Source organism: Episyrphus balteatus, chromosome 3, assembly GCF_945859705.1.
Source record: "Episyrphus balteatus chromosome 3, idEpiBalt1.1, whole genome shotgun sequence".
In the NCBI taxonomy this organism is placed as follows: domain Eukaryota; kingdom Metazoa; phylum Arthropoda; class Insecta; order Diptera; family Syrphidae; genus Episyrphus; species Episyrphus balteatus.
In genome coordinates this window covers 111,488,817-111,503,777 of record NC_079136.1, presented here as the reverse complement: position 1 = coordinate 111,503,777, position 14,961 = coordinate 111,488,817, and the positions used below count along the sequence as shown (strand labels likewise).

Below are 14,961 nucleotides of genomic sequence, written 5' to 3'. Positions count from 1 at the left end.
AAAATTTCAACTTATGAAATGAAAACAGTAAATTAACGATTGTTTAAATATAAAAGTGTAACAATAAGCACATTGATTGGCTTTACTATTTTAATCAATAATGAGATACTTTTTAGAAAACTCTGTTTAATTTGTACAATATCTTAATGTTTTTTTTATGCATGAACTAATCCCACTTTCAAAAATGACGACAAATTTTCAAAACTAAATCTGAGGATAGCATGATCTTTACTTACTTTAAAAATTGTAAATGATGTTTAAATCATTAATTTAACTGTTTTCCTCATTTTTGGTCTTACCTAGAAAGAATAAAGCAAAAATAGTTTAGATATCAGGTAATTAAGTATAAAATATAATTTATTTTTTTAAAAAGATACAAATATATAAAAAAAAAATAAAATAATAATAAAATAAATAAAAAAAATCAATATGAGTTTAAAAAGTACATATTAAAAAAATGTTCACTATGGCGAATACGCACTTTTTTATTTTGAATTCATATTCATTTTATTTTTTATCTTGAAGCAAAAACATAAAAACAATTACATTATTTTTGCGCTGTCCTTTATTAAAAAAAATAATAAAAAAAATATACTGAATTGAGTTGATAGAATTAGAATACATTCAAAGGAAATACAGAGTGCCCGGTAATAAAGTAAAGAACGTTTTTAAACGCTGTTCATTTTTACTTGCCCGTGATAGTATTTAACTTTAAGTGCCATTTTCTTCGAAAAATATGTGATAAGAATATAGTTCTATTTATTTGTTCCTATGAAGAAATTAATAATAAACAAAAAAGTCATTCAGAACAAAACGAAAACATTTGATTATACTTGGGAAAAACTGCACAAGGTAAAATCTTAAAAATGCGTTTTTTTTTTATTAAGTCTTAAAATGCTAAGAATAAAAAAAATATTTTAGTTGTTCAAGTTAAATTTTATTTAAAACACGTTTACAACAAAATTGTTCGATTACCCCTAGCATTCGAAGGGACTTTAAATAAACTTTTTTTAAACGGAACTTGCTTGCCAGAACCAGACCAGAAAAGGGAAAATATCAAAAGTACTCAAATGAATCTTCCCCAAGCAGTAAAAACTGAGGTCAAACGACTGCGAGTCAAATCAAATATAACTAACCATTCTGTACTTTTGCAACAACTTTCAAAATTCAAAGGGTCGATTTCGATTTCGACGCAATGAAACCAAAATTTTGGCAAAGCCTAAACATAACCAGTGCGGAAAATCCTTGTCATACTCGAGAATTTCAAAATCACATTGTTTGTTCAATCATTTAACAAAATTTAGAAAACGTTACTATCAACTTTCAATCGATTCTAAAGTTATCCTTAAATTAAACAACTCTACGATATTAAGAATGCTAAAGATTTTAAACCCTCTGCATTCATTGGTGGTAGCTGTTGTGGTGGCGGCACATCAGTGCTTTGTCCACATTTCTCAGTCAACTTCATTACTCTTCTGAAATCGATTATAATACCTTTAACTATAAATAGACAAAAGACTAGATAGAAAAAGAACTCCTATGTACTCGTATGTATTTTCCGAAACTTCTCAAGTCATCAAGGAATGTCTAAGCCATCATTAAACTGGTTCTGTTTTTCATTGGCCACTATAATTCAATGCATGCTTAATCATCGAAAATCTATATATACACAAACATACAATACATATACGTATACGTATATCAGCAACTACATAATATATGTCTATTTATATATAAAACTACATCAACTACAGAGGCAAGAAGAAGAGAAATTAATAAATAAATCCCCGCAGCTAAATCAATCAATTTATTGTGCACTGCACAACCCATTGGGCGCGCGTACAGTTCATCGTTCTGTTCTGATATCCTTCCACACGGGCATGTAAGCACGGGCACAGACACGGGCAGCCCAATGCATACGCAGCCAAAGGCGCAGGCCATCCCCGCAGCAGTCAGTTAGCCAACACAATCCACCAACCACCACTCACTCTCTCGTCGTATCTTCTCCATCCATCTGATAAATGTGTCCTTTGAACCTTTCAATTTATCATTGAGTGGTCGATGTGTGTCAGATGAAGACGGCGAACCGAAAATTTAAAATCCACAACTAGGTTTCACGAATTGGCTCTGAGGGTTAGGTGAGGAGGTGTTTAAGAGTTATTGATTCGTTGTAAAACGATTTTTTGCTTATATTCCTTAATTGTGCTCAGGTAAATTATTAGGATACAATTTTTTGCTAGCAAAATCCGCAAAAAACAATCAATTGCTCTAGGAAGTCTACGTAAAAAAAAGTGATCAAGTCCAATTAAAATTGCCATCTTATTGAAGAAGAAGGTTAAAAATCAAGAGTCCTAAAGAATTTAGTACAATGTTGAACTTCAAGAATGAAATTCTTAATAGCTTAACGAAGTTTTTTTTTTTTTTATTTCGCAGTATCATTTTTTACTGTCATTTCATTTTTTTTTTTTGTAAATGCATTACTTAGCCTTTAGCCCAAATAAAGAAAATAAAAATTTAAAGGGAGAACCATGCGACCGATGAAGGAAGACACTTCAGCGTAAGACCAATCGACCAACCGACAGTCTCAGAGTGGTTGTATAGATTGCGAATGTTATGCGACTCTGATTCACCACACTGAATCGTAATGCGTTAAACCAGTTTAGTATTACTGACGATGGTATGCGCTCCGCATTTACAGGATGTCAAACTGAGATACACAACTAATCATCCGGTTCAAAACCAAAACGGAATTTACTACAACTCTCTAGGATTACTCACTATTCTTACAAAAAAAAAAAAAAAAAAAACGAGTAATAACTTAAAATAGGAATTTTATCTTTCACTGGTAGATTAGGCAAAAGTCATAAACTAATTTTTTTTTTTTATGTATAGAGAAATTATGAAAATACACGAAATTATAATCCCAAAATGTAGGTATAAAGGTTTTTATGAAACTGAAACCCAACTAGAACTACACCAAAATCAAGCTCTAAAAAGAATGAAACAAGAAGCATGATTCAGGCGGACTTATTTGCCCTCAAAGTTAGATTTTGAATGAAAAAATTAAGATGATCCTAGTCTCCAAATTTAGAAGAGGTTATCGTACGCCTTATCAATGGAGGGAAGTTGTCCTTCATTCAATTAACAAGCTGATGTCACTCACCATGAAGATTACTGATCGATAATTCGGTAATTCGGGGGTTTGTCACTCGCGGGGCTACCTTCACGCTTCTAAAGATGCGTTTTTCCCCTCTTACAGACAATCTACTTTTCTTCCAATTTAGAAAAATTGGAAAAATCACAAATGCATCTTTTTCATATTTTGGTGCCTCTTTTCCTTCTTTTTTAAAATTACGTACTCTTCTAGTTCTTTTTTAGTCTTTTTTTGTGTCGAATAGGTACGTTTATGAATGAGAAAAATTCTTTGAAGTCTGAACTGTTTAGTAAAGTTAAAGTTAAAGCTATGGTGTTGGTCCCAGTAATAAATAAGACAGCAGTGAGAACAACTTAAAGGAACATATAAGGAGTTTATAATAGTAATTCGTATTTTTATAAATGGAATAACCAATTTTCTTTAAAAAGTGACAAACGATAATAAATAGCAGCATAATTCGTTTGAAGCTCAAATTCCTTTTAAAATTGTTGCAGAAATAAAAAAAACTTAAATGCCCAAGTGTACACATTTAACAAAATTTTTAACAAAGATTTTGGAAAAATAACAGAGTATCAGATCTTATTTGTAGTTTGAAATATTGTCAATTTAACCCATTTATATATTAATTGGAAGTATCACGTTATTTGACCCCCCGAAAAGTATAAAGCACAAAATCAGAGCTGCCAGACTTTCGAATTCGATAGTAAGACACATATAAATATAAAACTGCGTATTTACATATAGGGAAAGTGGGGGCAAGACCGTCTATAGGGGCAAGACCGTTTTTGTACGATGTTGCATGAAGAAAAATATAAATGGCAACACTTGCAATATAGAATAAGTGCCTTTTGGTATGATCATCCACGTCTGTAAGTTTGAGCAACTTCGATTGAGACGCCGACAAATTACTGTAAATTTTGTGATTTTTCATCAAATTGTTATCGCTCATGTGAAAAGTCAATAGTATTTTTAACACTGAAAAAATTAAAATTGCTAACTTTTTTTCTATAATAGAAAGCGAATACTCAAAAGTATTTCCTGCGAAAGAAGTAGTCGTAAAGACAAATTAAAAAGAATATTCCAGAACATCAGATATGATATGACTGCAGGGGTAAGACCGCCCATGGGCGAAAATGAAAGCTTTGGTAACTAAAAAAAGGTGAATAAAGAAAGTCACTGTTAAAGTTGCAAAAAAAACTTAACGACTGGCACCAAATAGTACTGTAAGTGATGATTCTGATGAAGAAGACGCTGCAGACAGTATTTTTGTCCTCAACTGATATATAGATCCAATCCAAAAGATCGTTAGCTTAAGTGCAAAATGTGTTACAAATGGTACCACATAGCTTGTGCTGGAGTGAGAACTAATAAAAACATATAGCATACGTGTGTTATTATTGCAAATAGATTGCATTTAAAACAAAAGAAACGATCTTTCTACAAAAAAAATTTGATAAGGCGGTCTTAGTCTTACCCCCAAGACAAGACCGTTTTTTGTTAGATGTTTTTTCAAAACGTATTTTCATTTGTTGAGTATTTTTTATTTTTTTTTTTTTATAATAATGAGATTTACTACAAAAAACAATGAACTTAATGGAAAAATACTTAATTTTAATTAAAAGATGTTTTTTATTGTGTTTTAAGGCAGTCACAAACTAAAAGTGCGGTCTTGCCCCCACTTCCCCTATTTCAGATGGGAATATATTGTATGTAGCTTCTTTTTAATTACTTCTGAAATTGGGATTTAAACGTTATTAATATGACAACGGCACTGTCTCTGATAAAGCATCGGTTTCTTATCAAGCATCATTAAGTGCTGTTGGTTGAAATATGCATGAACTCTCATTATTTAAGGTAGGTACAACAATTAAGTTCAACATCTTGCTCTCTAAACTTTCTTGTTGTTGTTATATGTCTAGACCAAAAGTGATTCATTACACAATACCTGAACACAAATACCACCCCGGAACAGAAAAGTTCATAAAAAGTTATTTAACGATCAAGTTTCAGGCGAGTTTAGGTAAGATACTGCAGTAATAGCTTACTTTTATTGCGGACACAGAATTTTTCCTTTGAGTGCGGGAGAACATTGCAGCAATAAAATGACGAAGTCTCGAACAAATGACTTCAACGGACCCGCACTTAAGTCGACTTGACTGTTTTTTTTTTCATGTTGCCGCAGCGTATGCTGGACATGTAGACGCAAGATTTGTGTCCAGTTTGTTTGCAAACGCGCATGCGCCACCCTCTGCATCATCGTGGCTTCTTGCTGCGTATTATCAACCCACTTCCAGAAGAAGAATAATTCTAGTTTTTCCACTAACAGCAACCCAACCAGCCACCACACCGATCGATCGATGGTGGCAGTTTCCTCGGTCTACTTATGGAAATTCGGATAAAATTCATGGCTAATCTGGTTGTGGAACAACTTTGTAAACGGTGTCTATTCGTTTGACAGGAAGAGCTGCAAGGGTGAAAGAAATAGATATCGTTCCCTGAGAGCCATAGCTTGCGAGCGAGCAACAGCGGTTACACACTAAGATACTTTCCTTTTGAAACACTTTTCACACGAGATGACACACATACATGTGCAAGAGTGTGAGGGAGATTTCGGTGGGTGACCACTGAGCAGAGACCCAGAGTGACCAATCGGACTGTTAATCCCAGCTGCATCATGTCGCGCATGCCAATCATTGATCATTTCAGGTCCAATAATGGAACCATGTGGTAGTTCATAAATCATCGCAGTGAAGCCAAACAGATGGGTCGCGTGTTGTGTTTGTTGGTTGCTTTCGCGCAAACGCGTGTACAAATCCAAAGAATCTTTTGCTCTTGGTCTTTAAATCTGAAATAAGTCGTGGGGATGGGGATGGTGAGGAGGAAGTCAGTGGGATTAGTAAAACAAAAATTTCTTCTCTCCTGGGTGGGAACGGACAGCGTGGCGGCTGGAATTATTTGTTTGCAATGCTGCAACATGACAGCCATGCACTGATTATGAGAAAGTGGGAAAGAGAAAAGATGACGGCGGAGCGGCGCGGCGCGGCGGCGTGCGGAGTGAGCAAGCATGAGGAATCGGAGAGGATGAAGTGAATACCCCCAACGATAACATCTGGGATGCGAAGATAAAAGGATTTTGAGCTGAGCGAGAATGCAGGAAGAGATTGTGGCTGACGGATGTTTTTATTTGGGACGCAAGTGTGTCAAACGTTGTATGATAATGTGTTTTTTTGCGCTTAGCAGAAGTGTCACGGGAAGTGGTTTCTTTTTTGTATTTTATAATTTTTTTTTCGGGTTTAATGTAGTACCCACTACCATTAATTTTCCATCAGCTTCATTGGGAAGAAAGAGATAAATTTAAGAAAGTAGGTAGATATATTAATATCTGTAGTGTATAATTTTTAAAATAATTTTTTTTATCAATTTCAAAGGCTTAAGAATTTTGAACTTTAGGTACCTATTTTGAACAGAGTAATAAAATTTTCATGGAAATTTTCAATTCCTCAATACAATTATAAAAATATTGTTTGTTTTTGCTTTTACACCGAAAAAAACCAATATCAATTTGACATTTTTTTTAATATGAAATTAACATTTTTTAAATATCAGCAAAAAATGCTGGAAAATGTGTTTTTAGATAAAATTAAAATATCAAAACAATATTATTAATATAAGGATGATATGTAAATATCAAACTTTTTGTGTTTTGATACATATTTTTTTATCAATTTACTATATCAATTTTTCATCTGTTTCTCATTCCAAATTATTAAAAAATATTAAATAAAAAACTCTTTATTTGTACTAATATAAAGGCGCTTTGTGTTTTTTCGAAGTAAAATGTATGAATTACTGCATGAATTGCCGATCAAATTTTCTCAGCAATTCATACATTTTACTTCGAAAAAACACAAAGCGCCTTTAAATTAGTACACATTAATGGTGTTTTCGATTGGCACTCCGGAAGAGTCCGGAATCATTCAGAAGCCTTCTAAAAGTGTTTTATGCGCACAAAACTGACAGACAGAACGCTTCTCAGAAGAGAAATTCTCTTCTCGATTTAAAATCAGAAGCACTAATACATGAACACTAAAATGTCAACAAAAAAATACTCAATCATTCTTTTTTTGTTGTCATTCAAAAATTTAAATTAAATTAAAATTAATAAAAAGATTAAAATGGGTACCTCAATGCAGTGGAATGATTTTTTTAACATTGTACACTATTTAATTTATATTTGATGTGCAAATAAATTTTGTCTTTTAACACATAAAATGAACAGGCCATGTCTTAAAAACACGGTTATGTTGATTAAAATCAAAAGCAATGTATTTCGTGGAACCTGCAACCCCCTTTTAAAACTGCCTCTGATTTTATAACATATTTAGGATCTATCAAATCACTATTGGGCTCACCAAAGTAGACAATGGTGAGGCTTGAAGGGTTATTACCTTTTAAAAATGGCAGATGAATACTGCCCATAATCTCGTAAAGGCCCTAACTACATTTTTCTTACTTCTGAGTTATGGAGGGAAACACTAAATCTAATATTGCAATTTGCATATAAAAATGAAAAAAATCAAAAGCACATATTGAATTTTCTGACTTATTTGAAGACCTAGGCTAAAAAAAATAAATGAGAATAAATCAGAGACAATGCCCTAACTCCAAATATATGTAAAAAAAATCATAATCGAAAATTTTGTAGTTAGGGCCTTTACGAAATTATGGGCAGAATATGCTTTTTAATCATATATGGTTACTGTCGATATACGGCGGCGCAGGGAATAGCTAAAAAGGACATAAGTCTGGACACTGAGATAGAACATTGATACCACATAAAAATGCTTGGATTTATGTACCGCCAAAAACATATTTCTTTTTGACCCGAAAGAACAGTGAGGAGTGAGTCGAAGCAGGGGGGTTACATCTCTTTGTTTATAAGCTTTATTACCTTCAAACCTCTCTTGTAAATTTGTTTATTGTTTTTCTTTAAGAACAGATCTAAAACTGTAGACTTTTATCCCACCTTTATACACAAAACCTGAGAAATCCATAATGAAACCTGTGGAGTTATGCCCCACTAGGGTCAATTGATGAATATCTTAGCGTCAAACATAGTACCTTATTTACTCAGACTTCCTTAGGCATAAAAATCATTAAAACAAAACGAAAGCAAAAAAAAAACGTTTTCATCGTAAACAGCCGAGAAGTAAAGGTTAACAGTTCAAAGGAAGCCCTTCCTCATTTAACACGCGCTCCTACAATCCCACAAATTGTGGGCCACAATACCTAGTATAAGACCCTTTCATTTTGTGCAATATTTAACCAATAAACCTTTAGGCAATCTTTGTGTCAGTTCATGAGATACATTATAAAGTAAAATCCCAGAGCAAAAGAGCCTTCTTCAGCAGCAGGAGCAAAAATATGTAATTTGATTGCGTGTATGCATTTATGCATTACGCATCACCTAAAGAAGAAGAAGGGTGTTTCATACATTGTTGCAGTATACCGACACTCTTGGGATGAGTTGGTTAACACTTTTTCATAAGGATGCAAGCATAATAAAAAAAAAAAAACAAACTAAAGAGGAACTTCGAGTTTCTGGTGCTCAGTGGTTGAATGGCCTGATTCCGGTCATTTGTGGAATAAGTTCTAAACAGAACACAAGGACTTCTCTGTGATGGCAGGCATTACTCATGGTAAATTAAACTCATAGGAAAAGATACCATGGGAATCCAGAAAGTTGACTGTGGGTTGAGTAAGTTAGACGTGTTTATTTGACGTGATACGTCGTAAGTTGACGGTTAAATTTGCAAAACAGGAGTTTTGTTTGAGGTAGTTTGAACTGGATATGGTTGAATGTTTCCTATACATATTTAAATCTAGTCATCATAAGAATTTTTTTTTTAGATCTCTTATGATCACAGAGAAAACCGTGGGAACGTTTTTCTTATACTTAATTGAAACTACCAGAATTCTAATAGGTCAAGCTTATTTCATTTAAGTGTAGAGGTCTGACGTAGCTTAAAATCTGTTTTCCTTCAACGTGTAATTTTATTTTGAAAAAAAATTAGTCTTTTCTATGAATTAACATGGTAATGACAGTAGAAAAATTTGACCAATCCTTTTTGGTTTTATTAAATGCAAATTAAACCTTTTTATCTATAATTAAATAATTTACATATATTGCTGATTGCAAATTAGTTTTGTCACTTTTCGTAGATAAATTGGTCACGTTCAGGAAATGTTAGGGACTAGATATTTAGGTAACGTCATTTTCTGAACGGAAATTTGAGTAAATTGACTAAATTAGTTTGGATATACGCCATTATTGTCAAATTTCGAAATTAACTTGAGAATTTTAGAGCAGACACCAAATTTCACTTCACTTTAATAAATAAATAATATTAATTATAACCGATAATGCACTTTTTACTCGTTTTTCACACAAATAAATTTAATTTTGCTGAAATTAAAAACAATCAGCTGTCATGTTGACAAAAAAAACTTTCCTAATTTTTTAGGGAAAAACTGACTTTCCAGTCAGCTTTCCAATAAAATTACCTAAATTGGAAGGATTTTTTTTGACAGTTGACCAATCAGAGACCGAGAAATTACCTAAATATTTAGTCCCTAACGTTTCTGAACCTGCCCATTATATTAAATTGCTGATAACAAATTAGTTTTGTCACTTTTCGGAATTTTTCGATAATTTCCCATAGTTCCCGTTAGAAATGTTGTTGGAGAGTTTCAGATTCATGTTCAGCAGCCCAAAAGATAAAGTTGGCCACTTAAAATAACTACACCGGAGCTTACACTTTTATATGAGTCTCGGAAGACAAGAACCAGAACTGCTCAGAGAGCCGCCCGGGAGCGCCCCAGTGAAATTTATATGCAAAAAAGGAGAGAGGAAAACCGAATTTTAAAATGGAAGAAGGGACAACACACGGAAAACAAGCGGTAGAGTCTATCGAAGGATGTTACGGCAGGGGTTATATCAGAAAATTCTCTAAAAGGGTGAATCTAGTAGTTGACAACCATAATATTTTTTGTAAGGGAAAGGTAAATAAATGACATCATTGGAGTGATCAATATTGGCGTTGATTACCTGCTTTGAGCTGTTTAACAATGTTGAAAAGTTAGCTTGATTCATTAAAAAAATTGAATAAAAACCATAAAAACATATATTTGTTTTGAAATGAATTTAAACTCTGTCGGCAATGTTCTGATGTAAAAGTTTGTATCTGCCTTGAAAAATACTTTTAAAAAATGTAAAATACTCAATCGCTTATTTCGAAATATAGTCGTTCGAGTTATATCAATTATTTCTTAAAAATTTAATATCCAACTAAATGTCTTAGAAGTCCGACTTCTGTTCTAGCATTTTTATCTCTTTTTCTGCTCTAGTCACGATAGAATTCCACTAGGAGGTTAATGAGATTGACCTCATGCCGACAACAAGTCTTGTGTTTTATTTTTGTTCCTAATTTATGTATAAAAGCTGCACGTGCATTTGAAATTAAATTTGTCCAAGCCCCTAAGAGCTGTCCCAACTAGGTATAATAATATCACATATGGAACAACAATACAGTGATCATAAACAATAAACATACCTACTACCACACGCCATATACACAATGCCCATTTGAATTAAACTCGCTCAACACTGAAACCGAGGATTATATCTTCCTTCTGCTAAGCCAAATGCTGTTATTAAGCCATGAAACTAGAGTTTTATTATATACATATATTTCGTACATATTATGGCCATTACAACTTGATAGGATTTTATAATAATGTAGGTAGGTACTGTAAGCTCTCTAGTGTCACATAATAAACGGAAAATTATAAATTAAATTCCAACATCAGTGTCGTTATCATGTGAATTCAAAGTGTGTTTTAGCCATAAAAAGAATGTGAAGTTGCAGTTTCAAATAGTTTTTTGTGCAGACTTGGTATTTAGTTTTTGTTTTTATTATTTTGCTTATGTGTGACATCTAACGTGGATTTTAGGAGGTGACTTAGACTTTAAATGGCACAATAAACATTTGAAACATCTTTTTTATGCCAAGGCCATAACACATATTGAAATTAACATGTTTTCTTGTTATGAGATAATACACTGAAAAAAAAATTGTACATAAAATTTATGAACGGCGTTCATTAACTTGAAATTAATGTACGGTTCACGGAATTAATGCACCATCCCTTAATTCAATGAACGATTCATTAAAAATAAAATTATGAACCTATGAACGTTCATTAATCTCGTTCATTAAAATCCGTTTTTGTCTGAAATTTTTTTTATGAACGGCTATTCATTGAATTAATGAACCTGTACATTAAGACAATGAATACCATTAATTAAAATCTATGAACGTTCATTAATTCAATGAATAGCCGTTCATAAAAAAATCTGTTCATTATCCCAATGAACCTGTTCGTTAAAACAATGAACGCCATTCATTAAAATCTATGAACCATTCATTAATTTAATGAACAGCCGTTCATAAATATCCGAGACACTTTTTGATAAAAGATAAATATCCGATACACGAACCTGTTCGTTAAAACAATGAACGCCATTCATTAAAATCAATGAACCATTCATTAATTCAATGAACAGCCGTTCATAAATATCCTATACACGAACCTGTTATCCGATACACTTTTTGATAAAAGATTCTATGAACCTGTTCGTTAAAACAATGAACGCCATTCATTAAAATCAATGAACCATTCATTAATTCAATGAACAGCCGTCCATAAATATCCGATACACGAACCTGTTATCCGATACACTTTTTTGATAAAAGATTCTATGAACCTGTTCGTTAAAACAATGAACGCCATTCATTAAAATCTATGAACCATTCATTAATTCAATGAACAGCCGTTCATAAATATCCGAGAAAATTTTTGATAAAAGATTCTATGAACCTGTTCGTTAAAACAATGAACGCCATTCATTAAAATCTATGAACCATTCATTAATTCAATGAACAGCCGTTCATAAATATCCGAGAAAATTTTTGATAAAAGATTCTATGAACCTGTTCGTTAAAACAATGAACGCCATTCATTAGAATCAATACACATTCACTAATTCAATGTTTGTGAGATGTTTTATTTTGCAAAAGTCGCTATTACTTCTAAACGAAAGCGAAAATCAAAAAAACTTATAAAATATATTCTGTCGGAAATTAAAAAATCTACACCTTTTATATCTGACAATTTTTCAAAAAAAGCAAAAATAGAAAAGATATGACGAAAAAAGTAAAAATTTCATGTCTTTGTTTGAGAGATGTTTTTTTCACAAAAGTCGCTATAACTTCTAAACGAAAGCGAAAATCAAAAAAACTTATTTAATATATTCTGTCGGAAATTAAAAAATCTACAACTTTTATATCTGACAATTTTTCAAAAAAAGCAAAAATAAAAAAGTTATGACGAAAAAAGTAAAAATTTCATGTCTTTTTGTTTGAGAGATGTTTTTTTTTTTCACAAAAGTCGCTATAACTTCTAAACGAAAGCGAAAATCAAAAAAACTTATTTAATATATTCTGTCGGAAATTAAAAAAACTACATCTTTTATATCTGACAATTTTTCAAAAAAAGCAAAAATAAAAAAGTTATGACGAAAAAAGTAAAAATTTCATGTCTTTGTTTGAGAGATGTTTTTTTTTTCACAAAAGTCGCTATAACTTCTAAACGAAAGCGAAAATCAAAAAAACTTATTTAATATATTCTGTCGGAAATTAAAAAATCTACAACTTTTATATATGACAATTTTTCAAAAAAAGCAAAAATAAAAAAGTTATGACGAAAAAAGTAAAAATTTCATGTCTTTTTGTTTGAGAGATGTTTTTTTTTTCACAAAAGTCGCTATAACTTCTAAACGAAAGCGAAAATCAAAAAAACTTATTTAATAAATTCTGTTGGAAATTAAAAAATCTACAACTTTTATATCTGACAATTTTTCAAAAAAAGCAAAAATAAAAAAGTTATGACGAAAAAAGTAAAAATTTCATGTCTTTGTTTGAGAGATGTTTTTTTTTTCACAAAAGTCGCTATAACTTCTAAACGAAAGCGAAAATCAAAAAAACTTATTTAATATATTCTGTCGGAAATTAAAAAATCTACAACTTTTATATCTGACAATTTTTCAAAAAAAGCAAAAATAAAAAAGTTATGACGAAAAAAGTAAAAATTTCATGTCTTTTTGTTTGAGAGATGTTTTTTTTTTCACAAAAGTCGCTATAACTTCTAAACGAAAGCGAAAATCAAAAAAACTTATTTAATAAATTCTGTCGGAAATTAAAAAATCTACAACTTTTATATCTGACAATTTTTCAAAAAAAGCAAAAATAAAAAAGTTATGACGAAAAAAGTAAAAATTTCATGTCTTTGTTTGAGAGATGTTTTTTTTTTCACAAAAGTCGCTATAACTTCTAAACGAAAGCGAAAATCAAAAAAACTTATTTAATATATTCTGTCGGAAATTAAAAAATCTACAACTTTTATATCTGACAATTTTTCAAAAAAAGCAAAAATAAAAAAGTTATGACGAAAAAAGTAAAAATTTCATGTCTTTGTTTGAGAGATGTTTTTTTTTTCACAAAAGTCACTATAACTTCTAAACGAAAGCGAAAATCAAAAAAACTTATTTAATATATTCTGTCGGAAATTAAAAAATCTACAACTTTTATATCTGACAATTTTTCAAAAAAAGCAAAAATAAAAAAGTTATGACGAAAAAAGTAAAAATTTCATGTCTTTTTGTTTGAGAGATGTTTTTTTTTTCACAAAAGTCGCTATAACTTCTAAACGAAAGCGAAAATCAAAAAAACTTATTTAATAAATTCTGTCGGAAATTAAAAAATCTACAACTTTTATATCTGACAATTTTTCAAAAAAAGCAAAAATAAAAAAGTTATGACGAAAAAAGTAAAAATTTCATGTCTTTGTTTGAGAGATGTTTTTTTTTCACAAAAGTCGCTATAACTTCTAAACGAAAGCGAAAATCAAAAAAACTTATTTAATATATTCTGTCGGAAATTAAAAAATCTACAACTTTTATATCTGACAATTTTTCAAAAAAAGCAAAAATAAAAAAGTTATGACGAAAAAAGTAAAAATTTCATGTCTTTTTGTTTGAGAGATGTTTTTTTTTTTCACAAAAGTCGCTATAACTTCTAAACGAAAGCGAAAATCAAAAAAACTTATTTAATAAATTCTGTTGGAAATTAAAAAATCTACAACTTTTATATCTGACAATTTTTCAAAAAAAAGCAAAAATAAAAAAGTTATGACGAAAAAAGTAAAAATTTCATGTCTTTTTGTTTGAGAGATGTTTTTTTTTCACAAAAGTCGCTATAACTTCTAAACGAAAGCGAAAATCAAAAAAACTTATTTAATATATTCTGTCGGAAATTAAAAAATCTACAACTTTTATATCTGACAATTTTTCAATAAAAGCAAAAATAAAAAAGTTATGACGAAAAAAGTAAAAATTTCATGTCTTTTTGTTTGAGAGATGTTTTTTTTCACAAAAGTCGCTATAACTTCTAAACGAAAGCGAAAATCAAAAAAACTTATTTAATATATTCTGTCGGAAATTAAAAAAACTACATCTTTTATATCTGACAATTTTTCAAAAAAAGCAAAAATAAAAAAGTTATGACGAAAAAAGTAAAAATTTCATGTCTTTTTGTTTGAGAGATGTTTTTTTTCACAAAAGTCGCTATAACTTCTAAACGAAAGCGAAAATCAAAAAAACTTATTTAATATATTCTGTCGGAAATTAA

The 14,961-nt window shown here is 30.9% G+C and overlaps 1 protein-coding gene across 1 annotated transcript in view; it reads right to left on the bottom strand.

The window, feature by feature from the left end:
• Window positions 1-210: 210 nt before the first annotated feature.
• LOC129913069 (ras-interacting protein RIP3-like) overlaps window positions 211-14,961 on the bottom strand; it is a 55,186-nt gene continuing 40,435 nt past the window's right edge. The window contains exon 3 of the mRNA XM_055991490.1: window positions 211-299. Coding sequence (XP_055847465.1) covers window positions 271-299 — 29 coding nt within the window. The 3' untranslated portion in view covers window positions 211-270. The remainder of the gene's footprint in view (window positions 300-14,961) is intronic.